The sequence below is a fragment of the Carettochelys insculpta genome, chromosome 5, assembly GCF_033958435.1.
Source record: "Carettochelys insculpta isolate YL-2023 chromosome 5, ASM3395843v1, whole genome shotgun sequence".
Lineage (NCBI taxonomy): Eukaryota > Metazoa > Chordata > Testudines > Carettochelyidae > Carettochelys > Carettochelys insculpta.
The window spans coordinates 90468257-90480608 of NC_134141.1; the positions used below are offsets into that span (position 1 = coordinate 90468257).

At 39.4% G+C, this 12352-nt stretch overlaps 1 protein-coding gene across 1 annotated transcript in view; it reads left to right on the forward strand.

The window, feature by feature from the left end:
- TRIM23 (tripartite motif containing 23) overlaps positions 1–9243 on the forward strand; it is a 32454-nt gene extending 23211 nt beyond the window's left edge. The window contains exons 6-11 of the mRNA XM_074995512.1: positions 644–859; positions 3102–3236; positions 3708–3837; positions 3996–4106; positions 5707–5831; positions 6179–9243. Of these exons, the coding sequence (XP_074851613.1) occupies positions 644–859; positions 3102–3236; positions 3708–3837; positions 3996–4106; positions 5707–5831; positions 6179–6358 (897 nt within the window). The 3' untranslated portion in view covers positions 6359–9243. The remainder of the gene's footprint in view (positions 1–643; positions 860–3101; positions 3237–3707; positions 3838–3995; positions 4107–5706; positions 5832–6178) is intronic.
- The last annotated feature ends 3109 nt before the right edge of the window (positions 9244–12352 follow it).

Genomic DNA, 12352 nt, shown 5'->3' on the forward strand with positions numbered 1-12352 from the left:
CCACTCCTTACACAGCCCTACTGTGGGCACCTGTTGTACAGAAACAGGAAGGTTCCTGCACACACAGGTAGAATGACTGACTGTTGTGAGGGCCCAGGAGGTGGCATTCAGCTGCAGAGTCAGCAGAGCTGACATACCCTCCATCAGCTGGGCAACTCTGATTTTGAATAAATGAGGACCTGCGTGCCTCCCCATGCCTCACCTCACCCACCACTCCCAACCTTCGCACGGCTTCTCTTTGTTTCTCTCCTGGTTAGGGGAGTGTGGAGGCACTGTTGCCTGCAGGTTCACAGTCATACGGATTTCCCACCAGCGTACTACAGCACGGTAGTAGTATCATAAGCAGTTTGTCCACGTGCCTGCATATGCTGCTGTATCGTTTTCAGGTTATTTCTCCCTGATAGTATTTATTTTCATACACTCTATACACATAATAAGAAAATGTTTATTGTATAACCTATATGCAAGGGCCTTGGTGCAAGGAGCAGATCTACAACCCTCATCAGAACTGTGCCTGTCGGATCTGACTCTGCCAGTCAAGCTCATTTTAAAATTAGGAGTTGGGGTATAACAGAGCATTAAGTATTATACTATTTGGATAAACTGTCAGTTTTGTCTCTGATTTTGTGCCTTTACACTGCAGGTGCCAGGTACTGCAGAAAATGCCCGTTCATGTGTTCGAGCCTATTTTTCTGATCTTCATGAAACCCTTTGTCGCCAAGAAGAAATGGCACTTAGTGTGGTTGACGCACATGTGCGGGAGAAATTGATCTGGCTCCGACAACAGCAAGAAGACATGACTATCCTGTTGTCACAGGTTTCAACTGCTTGCCTTCACTGTGAAAAGACGTTACAGCAGGTAGGTGATTAAATGAGCTTTAACATGGAACAAGTGCATAATTGGATCTGTAAATGAAGCCAGGTTATAGACCACTAAATTACACAATACTGTGCTTTTAAATTTTCATGTTAGAAGCACACAGCTATAACATCAGATTGAAAATATAAGTTATTCGTTATGTGAGGATGGAAAATACAGGTTTTTTTAAGGGAAAAGGTTTTACAGTTGCTGATACTAAAATGAATGCTTTCTTAGAAATAAAGTGAGGGTAGAAAAATGTTTGCTTGGCGTTAAGTGGTTCTCTGAAGGATTTGAAACCCAACCATCACAGCTTTTTGCTAAGTATGAGAATAAGGAAGTGATGATACAAATCATAAAACTGACTAGTCCATTTTAATTGTCCAAGAATATTTGAGAGAAAAAAGTACATATATTTAGTGAAAATTAACCTTTTTTTAAACAAATCTTTGAGTTTATAAATGTAATATGCTGTTACTGTGAGACAGCTTTTTATTTTTTAAATACAATTTTAAATCGCCTTTGTCCTTTAAGCTGTTGGGAAATAACTCTGGTCACATTTCACCTTAAATGCTGACATTCTACCTACTGAATTTCCGAGTTATAACAACTGGTACAGTTTTTCTACATTATTGCTGTATGTTGTTAACCAGTTGCTCTAATCCAGGGGGCGTCCAACCTTTTTTCACCGGAGGGCCACACAGCAATTTTTTACATGTTCCAAATACAAAATAACCTCAAATCACCCCCACCACCCTACCCCCAAGCTTAAGCCCCTCACAACTCTAAACTGCCCCCTGCCCCCAGCCTTAGATCCCTCGCAGCCCCAAGCCACCCCCAGGCTTAAAGCCTCTCCCTGCAGCCCCAAGCTGGCTTCAAGCCAAAGGAAGAGTTCCCCCAGTCCCTTGCCAGATATCTCACTTTCTCTAAGGCTTCCTCAGTCTGTGCAGTACAGCAGAGCTGACACGAGGGAGAATGGCCTCCTGGCACTGCCTGGCCACATGCTGCAGGACTGGAGAGACTGTGACTGGTGGCCTAGGGCTGCAGCGAGCTTGGGGAGTGGCTTGAGATGGTCCAGGCAGCTCCATGGGGAGTGAGGGGCGCTGCCCCGGGTGGTTCCCACCCTGCAGGGGGATGCTGCAATGGCACTGGTCCGTGAGCCAGGATGGGATCCAGGCCCTGGGCGCTCCTACATTTTGGAGGAAGCCAGCTTCTGTCCAGTGGAGCAGAACAGGTGGCAGCTTTAGGCACTTGGAGTGGGGCCAGCCTTGGACAGCTGCATGCAGTGCTTCCAGTCCCTCCTTGTCATTCAGACACAGGGCGGCATTGGTGACCCACAGCCCATGTGCTGGGTGTGAGCCCTTTGCAGGAGCTGCAGTTCACCATCTCTGGTTGCCTCTGCCCTGCGCCACTTGACTGGAGCAGGGAGCTGAAGGAGGAGTCACCAGTGGCAGTATCCTGAGCCACAAATGGCTCCTTAAAGAGCCACATGTGGCTCAGTGCTGCAGATTGCTGACCCCAAGCCCCACAGCCGGCTTTCAAAATGGCGCCACTGCCGGCATCATCAGGGTGACCATCTGTCCTGTATTGGGTGGGACGGTCCTGTATTTGGGATGCCAAAAAGGCATCCCTATTTATTTTTTAAAAGGGATGAATTCTAACATTTTGGGCCCTTACCTTTTCCAATCACTTCCCTGAGACTTGGGGAATCGGGAGGACCATGGGCAGCTGCTGCTTCCCTGGGCTCTGGGGGAGGGCCAGCAGCTGCCACCTGCTTCCCAGCTCCCCAGGGCTTTCCAGAGTTGGGAGGAGCCTCCCCTCTCCCCATATCTCCCTGTTCCGTATATGAGACAGGGAGATATGGTCACTGCAGGCATTGGGGACTGGATGAAAAGTCTCAGCAGGCTGGATTCTGGCCCTCAGGCCACAGGTTGAACACTCCTGCTATACTCTAAGCCTGAGGAAGCTACACTTCTGAGAATGGTATCGATATTTTTCTTTCACATGAACGAGGGGAATAGGGGAAGGAAAGAGTGAGATTTGCATTTTTGCAAAGCTTTTGGATCTGTATTAGAATTAGATTTGCAGCATAAAAAATTATAGTTTAAATACATTTTTTGTAAATATAAATTGGCTTTGATTAGATTAGCAGAAAAAAAGTTTTATTGTTATAAATATCTTCTTTTTTGCATTAAATGGTTTACTAGTAAAAAGAGTGCTTCTTTCTTTTTGTCTTATTTAGGATGACTGCAGAGTAGTGTTGGCCAAACAGGAGATTACAAGGCTACTAGAAACATTACAAAAACAGCAGCATCAGTTTACAGAACTTGCAGATCATATACAGCTGGATGCTAGCATTCCTGTCACATTTACAAAGGTATAGTCTTCAAAAACCCCTTTTTTATGTCTTCAAAATTCTAATGAAAATAGAACTCTCTTCTGAAATGTGAAGCGTATATTGAAGGAAAACTGGAATGATTATCACCAGACTTTTCACAGATACTGCAAAAGTATTTCTTTTGTAAAAATGGATCTTTTTAGAATATTTTCTGACTGTGACCGATTCTGATTTGGCACTTTACAAATGAAAAGCAGTCCTGTAGCACCTTAGAGACTAACAAACTTATTAGGTCATGATGTTTCCTGGGTGAAACCTAATACATTTGTGAGTTTCTAAAGTCCGACAGGAATGCTTTTTATTTGTGAAGCTACAGACTAACATGGCAACCTCTCTGAGACTTTATAAATAGTGAGACATGTTGCCTGCCACAGAGATCTTGGAGTTTCCTACAAAGATGTTGGAGATGGAGCTTGCATGTTTTCAGTGTTTGTATATATTTTTCTCCAGGACAATAGGGTACATATTGGACCAAAAATGGAGATTCGAGTTGTAACCCTAGGATTAGATGGAGCTGGCAAAACAACTATTTTGTTTAAGTTAAAGCAAGATGAATTCATGCAACCTATTCCCACAATAGGTATGTAACAAAATGATTTAAAGGTTGGTTGCTTCATTAATAGGAATAAGCAGTGGTTTTTTTGCGCCAGTACTTGCTAGTACTGAGTATCGGCCCCTCTTTTGTTGGGGGGGGAGGCACTGTGAATAAGTGTATAAAAGTGAACTTTTCTTTTTTAGGTTTTAATGTTGAAACTGTAGAATATAAAAATCTGAAGTTTACTATTTGGGATGTAGGAGGCAAGCACAAGTTGAGGCCTTTGTGGAAGCATTATTACCTCAATACACAAGGTAGGATTGCTATAACATTTAGACTGATTGATTTTGTAGTTTGTGGTTTTGGTAATGCCAAAAATAATATGATTAGGAATCATTTAACCAAGGAAATTGACGTAAAATAAGTAATTGTGTGTAAAATTATAGCAGGGGTGCTTATGTTCATGGCCTAAGAAAATATTATGGCCCAGTTCATCTTGATGTCTGCTAGAAAAAGCTGCATTCTTCTTAAATTCATCAGATGTTCTAATTTCTGTTATGGCTCCATGAACTATGTTAAATTGGTTTTAGCTGACAGCAGACAAAGATGGGGCATTCCAGAAATTCACAGGGTGATAAGTAGCATGAGATGTATAAAGATTAGATAACATTTGAAATTAAAATACTTAGCCTTTTGGAGCCTCTTGCAAGTAGTTCTACAAATTGCCACAGCTTCTGTTTCAGTACTGCTACATAATGTCCAGTCATAGTTACAGTAATAAGGATAAAACCAGATCTATCAGAACAGCATTACTGTTGCCATGGTAAAACATTCTTTGCATGTTATGGCGTGTAAGTGCCTACTATATTTTAGAGCATTGAATTATGGAGATGCCCTAAGTACTATAGAGTTGTTTATTTTTACATTGAAAATGGGGTTCAGATTCCTGATTTAAATATTTTATGAAATCATTCTTAAACACAGATTCTTTTAAGGACAACAAACTTGAATTTATTGGGTGCTTTCTTTCCTTTTGCGGAATTTTGTGACATTTTAAATCACTCCTTTTTAAACAATATTTTCCAAAGATTAACATTATCTCAGAATTTAAGACTGTAGAAGTCTCTAGCATATAGGATGTTTTCTCCAATGAGAGAAGAGGTTCAGGGCTAGGGTGAGAACTGAAAATACAAAGTCATTTTTCTTCTTTGCTGTAATGGTTGTATATTTCTACTGTAATAGCTGAAAAGCACTGGAATTTATACAGAGAATTTATGTTCTCCAGTTCTGTCTCCCATTAATTTTCCTTCCTTCTTGTCTACAACCTTCATGAGTTCCTAAGAGTTCAGTTGACTGTGTCACCCATCCATTCTTGTAATCTTAAAGCTCTTTTGACATGTAAAATCCTCTCACAAATGTACATAACCTTATCATAAGGCTTGCCTACATAAGAAAATTGCACTGAATTAACGAAATATGTGACTTTAGACTGATTTAACCATTTGCAAAGCCCTGTGGACAGTCTTATTTTGATTGATTGATTAGGAATTGCTTTAAGCTAAACTGTAATAAGTGTCCATACACTGCTTTTAATCAGCTTAACTAAATGGGTTTTAAAACAGACTCAAGATAAACCATTTCAATTTCCTTTTGTAGGCAGGGTCTAAGCTACTGGCTTTTGAAGAATTTTTTCTAGATTTTTTTCAAGTAAGTATGTCTGTACAGTATCTTAATGCTGAGGCTTAGATTAATTTGCAATTTTGAGAAACACTGTGCATTTTAGGTTCCTTTTTTGGAAATAAAGGAGAGTTTATGGAGTAGACAATTCAGTGTTCATTTGGGTATTATATCTGAGTTACTTTTGAGAGTGCATGTTTGAATGAATGTGTGTAATGTTTTGTTTCTTTTCTATAGCAGTGGTATTTGTTGTTGATAGCAGTCACAGAGACAGGGTTAGTGAAGCACACAGTGAACTTGCAAAGTTATTAACAGAGAAAGAATTGCGAGATGCCTTGCTACTGATCTTTGCCAATAAGCAGGTACTGATTTTTTTCCCCTCGTTTTCTTTTTAAAACTGTAATTAAAACAAAGTTTGTAAAGTGTCAACCATAATTAAATAGTGGGTATGGGAAAGGAATTAAATTCACAAGTTTTTCCTCATTATAAGAACTTATTTAATGAATCTAGCAGCTATTTAAATTTGTGTGACAAGGACAGTAAAACCTTATGGGCATTAAGATTATTCGTTTGATTTGTAGTTTTAAAGATGTGGGAGGTTTTCTAACAGTTCTAAATAATCTGTAGTCTTACAATAAAAGTGAAAGCTCTAGAAATCTTACTATGGTGAATACATGGGTGTTTAATATAATACCTGGTTTTCTCACAGGATGTAGCGGGGGCTCTTTCAGTAGAAGAAATCACAGAAATGCTGAGTCTCCATAAACTCTGCTGTGGCCGTAGCTGGTATATTCAGGGCTGTGATGCACGAAGTGGCATGGGATTATATGAAGGATTGGACTGGCTTTCAAGGCAACTGGTGGCTGCAGGTGTACTGGATGTGGCATAATTTCACAACAGATGCAAATTAAATTTGTAGTGCATTTATTTGCATGAGTGAAGATACTGTAATAAGGTCTGCATTGTGAAGATGGAGATTTATCTAGAACTCTTGTTACAGAAGAAAACATACATGGTGTCTGTTTATCAAAGATTGTGAAATTGGTGCAGTAAACACTTCATGCATTTGCTTCAGTTTTTTTAAATTTGGTAATGAAACAAACTAAGGTGGGCTCACTGCTAAGGTGCCTTGACTTTTTTCCATGAAACTGGGTTATTTCCAATTTAAACAAACATTCTGCTAAAACACTGTTCATCTGAATTGATCTCATAAGGTCATAGAAATTACTTGCTATTAGAATAAGGTTCTTAATGACTTAGAAATATTTATCCAAAAAACAACTTAAAACAAGAAATTCTTGAGTATTTAGAAAGAAGGCAATAGTCTAGCTGCTCTTGGATAAGACCTGGTATTTGTAGTACATTTAAAAAAAAGGATTAGCTTAAACTTGGCATTGAAAATGCCTCAGATACACTACAAGAAGCAAAGTTATTCACCAATCATTTAGTAACCTTATTGCATGCCATGAGGTCTCTAGAGGGCTAGACAGAGATGAGAACCTAGTAATCTTGCAGGACTTTGCAGATTTAATGGTTGTTGGCATTGACTGCTATTAGTAACACTTAAAGATTCAGATAAAGCAAAGCAAAATTGTGCATATCGAAATGTCATTTTCATGAATAATACAAAATACATTGATTACAGATATAAATTACGTGGGCATGCCTAAGGACATGTCTTTAGATATTAAACCTCATCCGCAAGCAATCAAGTGAAGCTGAGAACTTCCTGAAGAAAACAGTGAAAATATCAGACCACTGTATTTTTGTGAGTTATGCATCCAGAAAAAGGTAGCTGTCTTAAAATATTAAATAACCTCCTGTGAAAACACTGCACACACAACTCAAATACAACAGCAGATCGTAAAATCTGATGTAGACTTTGTGTCTGGTTCAGATTCTTTACGTAATTGGAACTATTACCAGTGCCTGTTTTCAAAGATGATTCATTCTCAAATTCACAATCTGGGGGTCATATCTCAGTCTTTAGAGAAGATTGGAATTACTCATTGATTTCTCCTTTTTTTTGTTGCGTAGACGGTAAGCCTGTGCAGTGAACATGCCTACTGTGGCTCCTCTGTTCTGTTCTCTAAGGCCATTTCTCCTTCGGAAGAGGCCTGTATAGAAATGGCTTAAGTGTGTGATCCCTGGGAAATAAGGCTGTAGGCCTCTCCAATGGATGTCTTATGGCAGTAGTAGATATTTGTAGCATTTTCCCCTCACTACATACAGTAGTTAAAGCAAATAATTCAGCAACAAATGGTTAATACATTTGCAATCCAGGCGGAAGGATTTGTGGTAACTGCTCCCCCCTAATGACACTGGTTTATAATCTCTTCTATTTGTTACATTTCACACTAATGATGTTTTTATGTATATTGAGCTGGCTGAAATTGAACCATTTACACTGTAGCCCAAGCAACAATAAGTATCACTATTTTTAAAAAATGTGGGTACAAATAAAGCTTGTCTTTACATTTATAAGTGATCTCAGAAATCCTTGCATCCCTACTAGAATGCTGGGAGGATTTTACAGACACTATGTTCAGCCTGTTTGAAAGCTGTGTTCTGCTTCCGAATAACCTGATAATATTGTACTTAGTTTACATGGACTGAAGAGATTTTACTGCCCTCAAACAGAAAATTATTCTTCCCTTTCAGCCTTATACATATTTTCTGGCCCTACCTACCTGCTCAGCATATATTGTGGATCAGGCATAGATCTTCTTAATTTTATGACTGTTCTATTCATAGTTGTATAAAAGTCCCAAGTGTCAAAAATAAATAAAATCTTCCAGCTGAAGTGTCTGTTAATGAATTAATATGCATTGGTGGGAAGATTTTCTGTGAAATTTGTCATTTTAGGTTGTACATTCTGTATTTTCCATGGATCCAATTATGTGGTCTCTCACTCTGCTGTTTTTACTTTTGTTTTCCATGATTATTTTTAAAGCACTCAACAAAACCAGTCACCACTTTGTAAGGGCTTGTAGGGAACAATGTTTGGGGGAGGAGAATACTTATCTTTTACTTTCAGTACAAAAGAACATTCTGCTGCAAATGTAGTATACTTGCATTCGAGTATTATTTGCAAATTGAAACTAATCTGTGACTGATTGAAAAATGTGAACGTAGGTGTTGCATTTGTCTGTGAACTTTTCTGGTGTTATCAGGTAAACTTAGATTTATTTGTAAGTTAATATTGTATGTAAACTGCTTCAACTGTAAACTTTAAATGTCTTGAACTTTAATTCAGCTTTTAGTTTACTAACATATGCAGTGATTGAAATGCATTTCTTGCTTTGAGTGGGAATAAAATATTACATATTGCAGAGAACTGTCTGGCTAAGACTACAGACTGAATTGTTTAAAAAGTTAACTATAGCATTTAGCTATCAGATCTAGATTTTTGGCTTAATTGTGAAGCTGAATAAGCATAACATGCAGTGACTGAAGAAAAGCATTTTTAAACTAATCTTGATTCAACATAGTAAATAGCTAAGGTCTTCATGCAGTAATGCCTGACATCTTAAATATTGTCTTGTTGTATGTTATTGAACTTTTTCTAATTCTGTTTGTGGACTGAATGATGACAGGTTTCATCTGCAAGAATATATTCATAAACATAAGTCTCGTTCTGGGCTACTGGAGCAGGGTTAGACATGATGGTACTTCAGAAAGGAACAGTTCTTATGTAATGCAAGAATGATGTAGCAAATGGAGTTTCTGAACTGCCTTGAATTTTCCCAATAAAGAAAATACTTTAGCCTTGTGGTTTGGGGAATTCTTTCTTTTGAGCACTTTTATTTAAACCTCTCTTTTTGCAAATTAAGCTAAGACTAGGAGTATGGGTGTTTGTGTTGAATCTATTGCTACAATTTGTTCACAGTGAAAATGTTATGCTCTGAAGAGTGTAATTGCAAAGTGCTAGTCATATTGGCACTGGTATCCAAAATTCTGAAGAACTGGATTATTTCAATAGCTATCTTCAGATAACTGGTATAAAATAAGAGCATTTAATTGAATATAGGCTTGAGGGACTTCACTTTTAATACTAGCAGAGAAACAATAACCCAGATGGCAGTTTTCAGAGATAGCCATGTTAGTCTTTTCCAGCAAAAACAACAACAAAGCCGGTGGCACCTTAAAGACTGACAGTTATATTATGGCATAAGTTTTTGTCAGCTGCAACTCACTTCATCAGATGCTGGAAGGAAAAAAAAACAAACAGGTTGGATAGCTGTCGTCCTCAAGCAAAGAAACGTCAAAAGCATGCTGCAATGAGAAAGCCCTGAGATAGTGTCAAATTTGCATATGAATTCCATCAGATGGGTCTGCACAGGAATTGGGAATGGCACATTTATTACCCTAAGTAATTTTCTACTTTAAGTAAGCTCACTTTCTTACCTTGACTGAAGTAGCTTTGATGTAATGTTCCCATCTCTGTATCCCTACAATTTTTTTTCTTTCCCTTCATGTCTGATGAAATGAGTTGAAACTCATGAAAGCTTATGCCAAAATTGTCAGTCTTTAAGGTGCTATTGAACTATCCATATATTACATCTAAGGCTATTATGAGTATCAGATACAAATATCAATATTTAGAAGACCCTGAGGTAAATGCACTTTGCAGGTTTAAAGTGAAACTTTACTCAGAAGTGGCATTTTGTGAACATATGCATTCTCTCATTTGTGCAGCAGAGGACGAAGAAAAGATAGGCAAATATGCATTGATTGTCTCATGAATGCAACATACAAAAGTTATTCCTCTGGAAATTAATATACCATTTTCTGACCATATCCAGCAGAAACATACTTCATCTGTCCTGGTAACACTTCAAGTTCAAACACTTTATTAAGACCGGTTCAGTATCTGAATGAAAGTCTCACATGGAGCTGAACTGGTTCGCTACAGATCCCATAAAATTTTCTTTGACACAGAACCCAGCAAGACACTAAGGAAAATTTAAACCAAAATGTGGTACTTAAATTAAGCTAACTCTGGGAATACTAATGCCACTATAAGCCTTGTGTTCTTGTAGAAGGTGGAGGAAATGAGACCTATTTAATGTTGTGGAGAATACAAAGAAAATCTTGTGGTATGACTATTTTAGCCCATGTTGTGAGTCCCAAAGAGGATGAAACGGTATGCATGAAGCAGCATAGGGCTCTTACTAAAAGTATGCATGAGGTGGCAGCCCTGCAAGGAAAAAAAAGTGAGTAGGATGACTTTACACCAGGGATGGGCAGTAATTTTTGAGGTGGGGAACCACTCCAAGATTTTGTAAGTAGTCAAGGGCTGTACTTTGCTATAGAGTGGATGCAAGGTCTGGGACAGAGGTTGGGTGAAGGTAGCTCAGGGTAGGGGATTAGAATGCAGAAGAGAGTGGGCGGGAGGGGGCAGTGACCTGGGGCAGGGGTGTGGAGGCTGGATCTGAGAGGGGGTATGGGTGCAGGAAAGGACTCTGGCCTGGTGAAGAGTTGTAGGAGGGACTGGAAGATTGAAGAGGGAGTGATGACCTGTAGGAGGTGGGGTTCAGAGAGTCTGAGTGGTGACCTGGGGTTGGTCAGTTTGGGGAGGGAGAAGCTGGAGTGCCAAATGCAGGCTTTGGCTGGGAAGCACTTATCTACGCTGCTGCTGGCCAGCAGCCCTCGGGGGTAGGCTCCCTGACTGCTGCAGCACCAGACTGGTCAAAGCTGCTTCAGGGGGCTCTCTGCTCCCATGGCAAGGGGAGGCGGAGGCTTTGTGCACTACTCCTGCCTCCCTGCAACCTGAAACAGGCCAATAGCAGCTGAGGGATTTTTGCTGAGACTACATGTGAAGCCACACCCTGCCCCCTGCGGTCCAGAAAGCTGCTTAAATCTCAGCCATCCCCACGCTGCTTTAAGCAGCTTCCTGCAGCATGCCTGAAGGTCCCAGTGGGCTGGTTTATGGGCAAGATCCAGTGACTTGGCAGGCTGGCTGTTGCCCACCTACACCTTACATCATGGAATTTTTCATATTCCTGGGGTCAGTTGCTGTTGGTGGAAGGTGACAGATTCAGGCTGCTCTAACCTAAGAAAGGAGACCCACATGCAAGGATTGTGAAACTGTAAAGGGTGATTTTTAAACTTGTGCATATACCCCACGTGTAAGTCATGTAAATCAGTCCCCAACTTTTACACTGTGGTACAAAAATGTGCTTCACTTAGGTGGTCAGGTAGTAAAATGCTAGAGATTTTACATTTAACTCTCTATATATTAAAAATAACAGTTTTAAACATTGAATGCACATGTTTTGCCACATCTCACAATAATTCAATGTTGCCTAAACCTACAACCTGAATTCTCTTTATCTGAATTGACAGAAATCAGAACTTTGCAAAAAACACATATCCATCGTGCAAGTTTTGTAAAAAGCTAAATCAAATCACCAATACTCCATATTCTGCCTGACTCTCCTTACATGCCATTCTTAAGTATAAACTTTTAGCAGCAATTATTAGTCCAACGGCCAGAAGCCATCGAAAAGTGGCTGACCAGCAACAGAAATTCAGCAACCCAAAATAAATCGGAAAAGTACAAATCTTGATAAGGAGTGCAAGATCAGATTACATGCAGCACTTACTTGTAAAGATCCCCTGAAATTCTCTGAGAAAAAATTATGCCAGTCTAGAATGAAGAGAAAATTTCAGTTGAAGAGAAGAAATATAGGTCTGGCATTCTATAGCAGGTTTCATGAACAACGTATCCTAAACACTAACCCATTTAAGTCTTATGCTATGGCCTATGATTACATGAACCCAACTAACAATTTTTGATAGTGTTAAAATTATTGTGTAAGAAGAGCATCAGTGATATGATCATGTTTGGCACAAATTCACTAGAAGTCCAGAAAGGTGA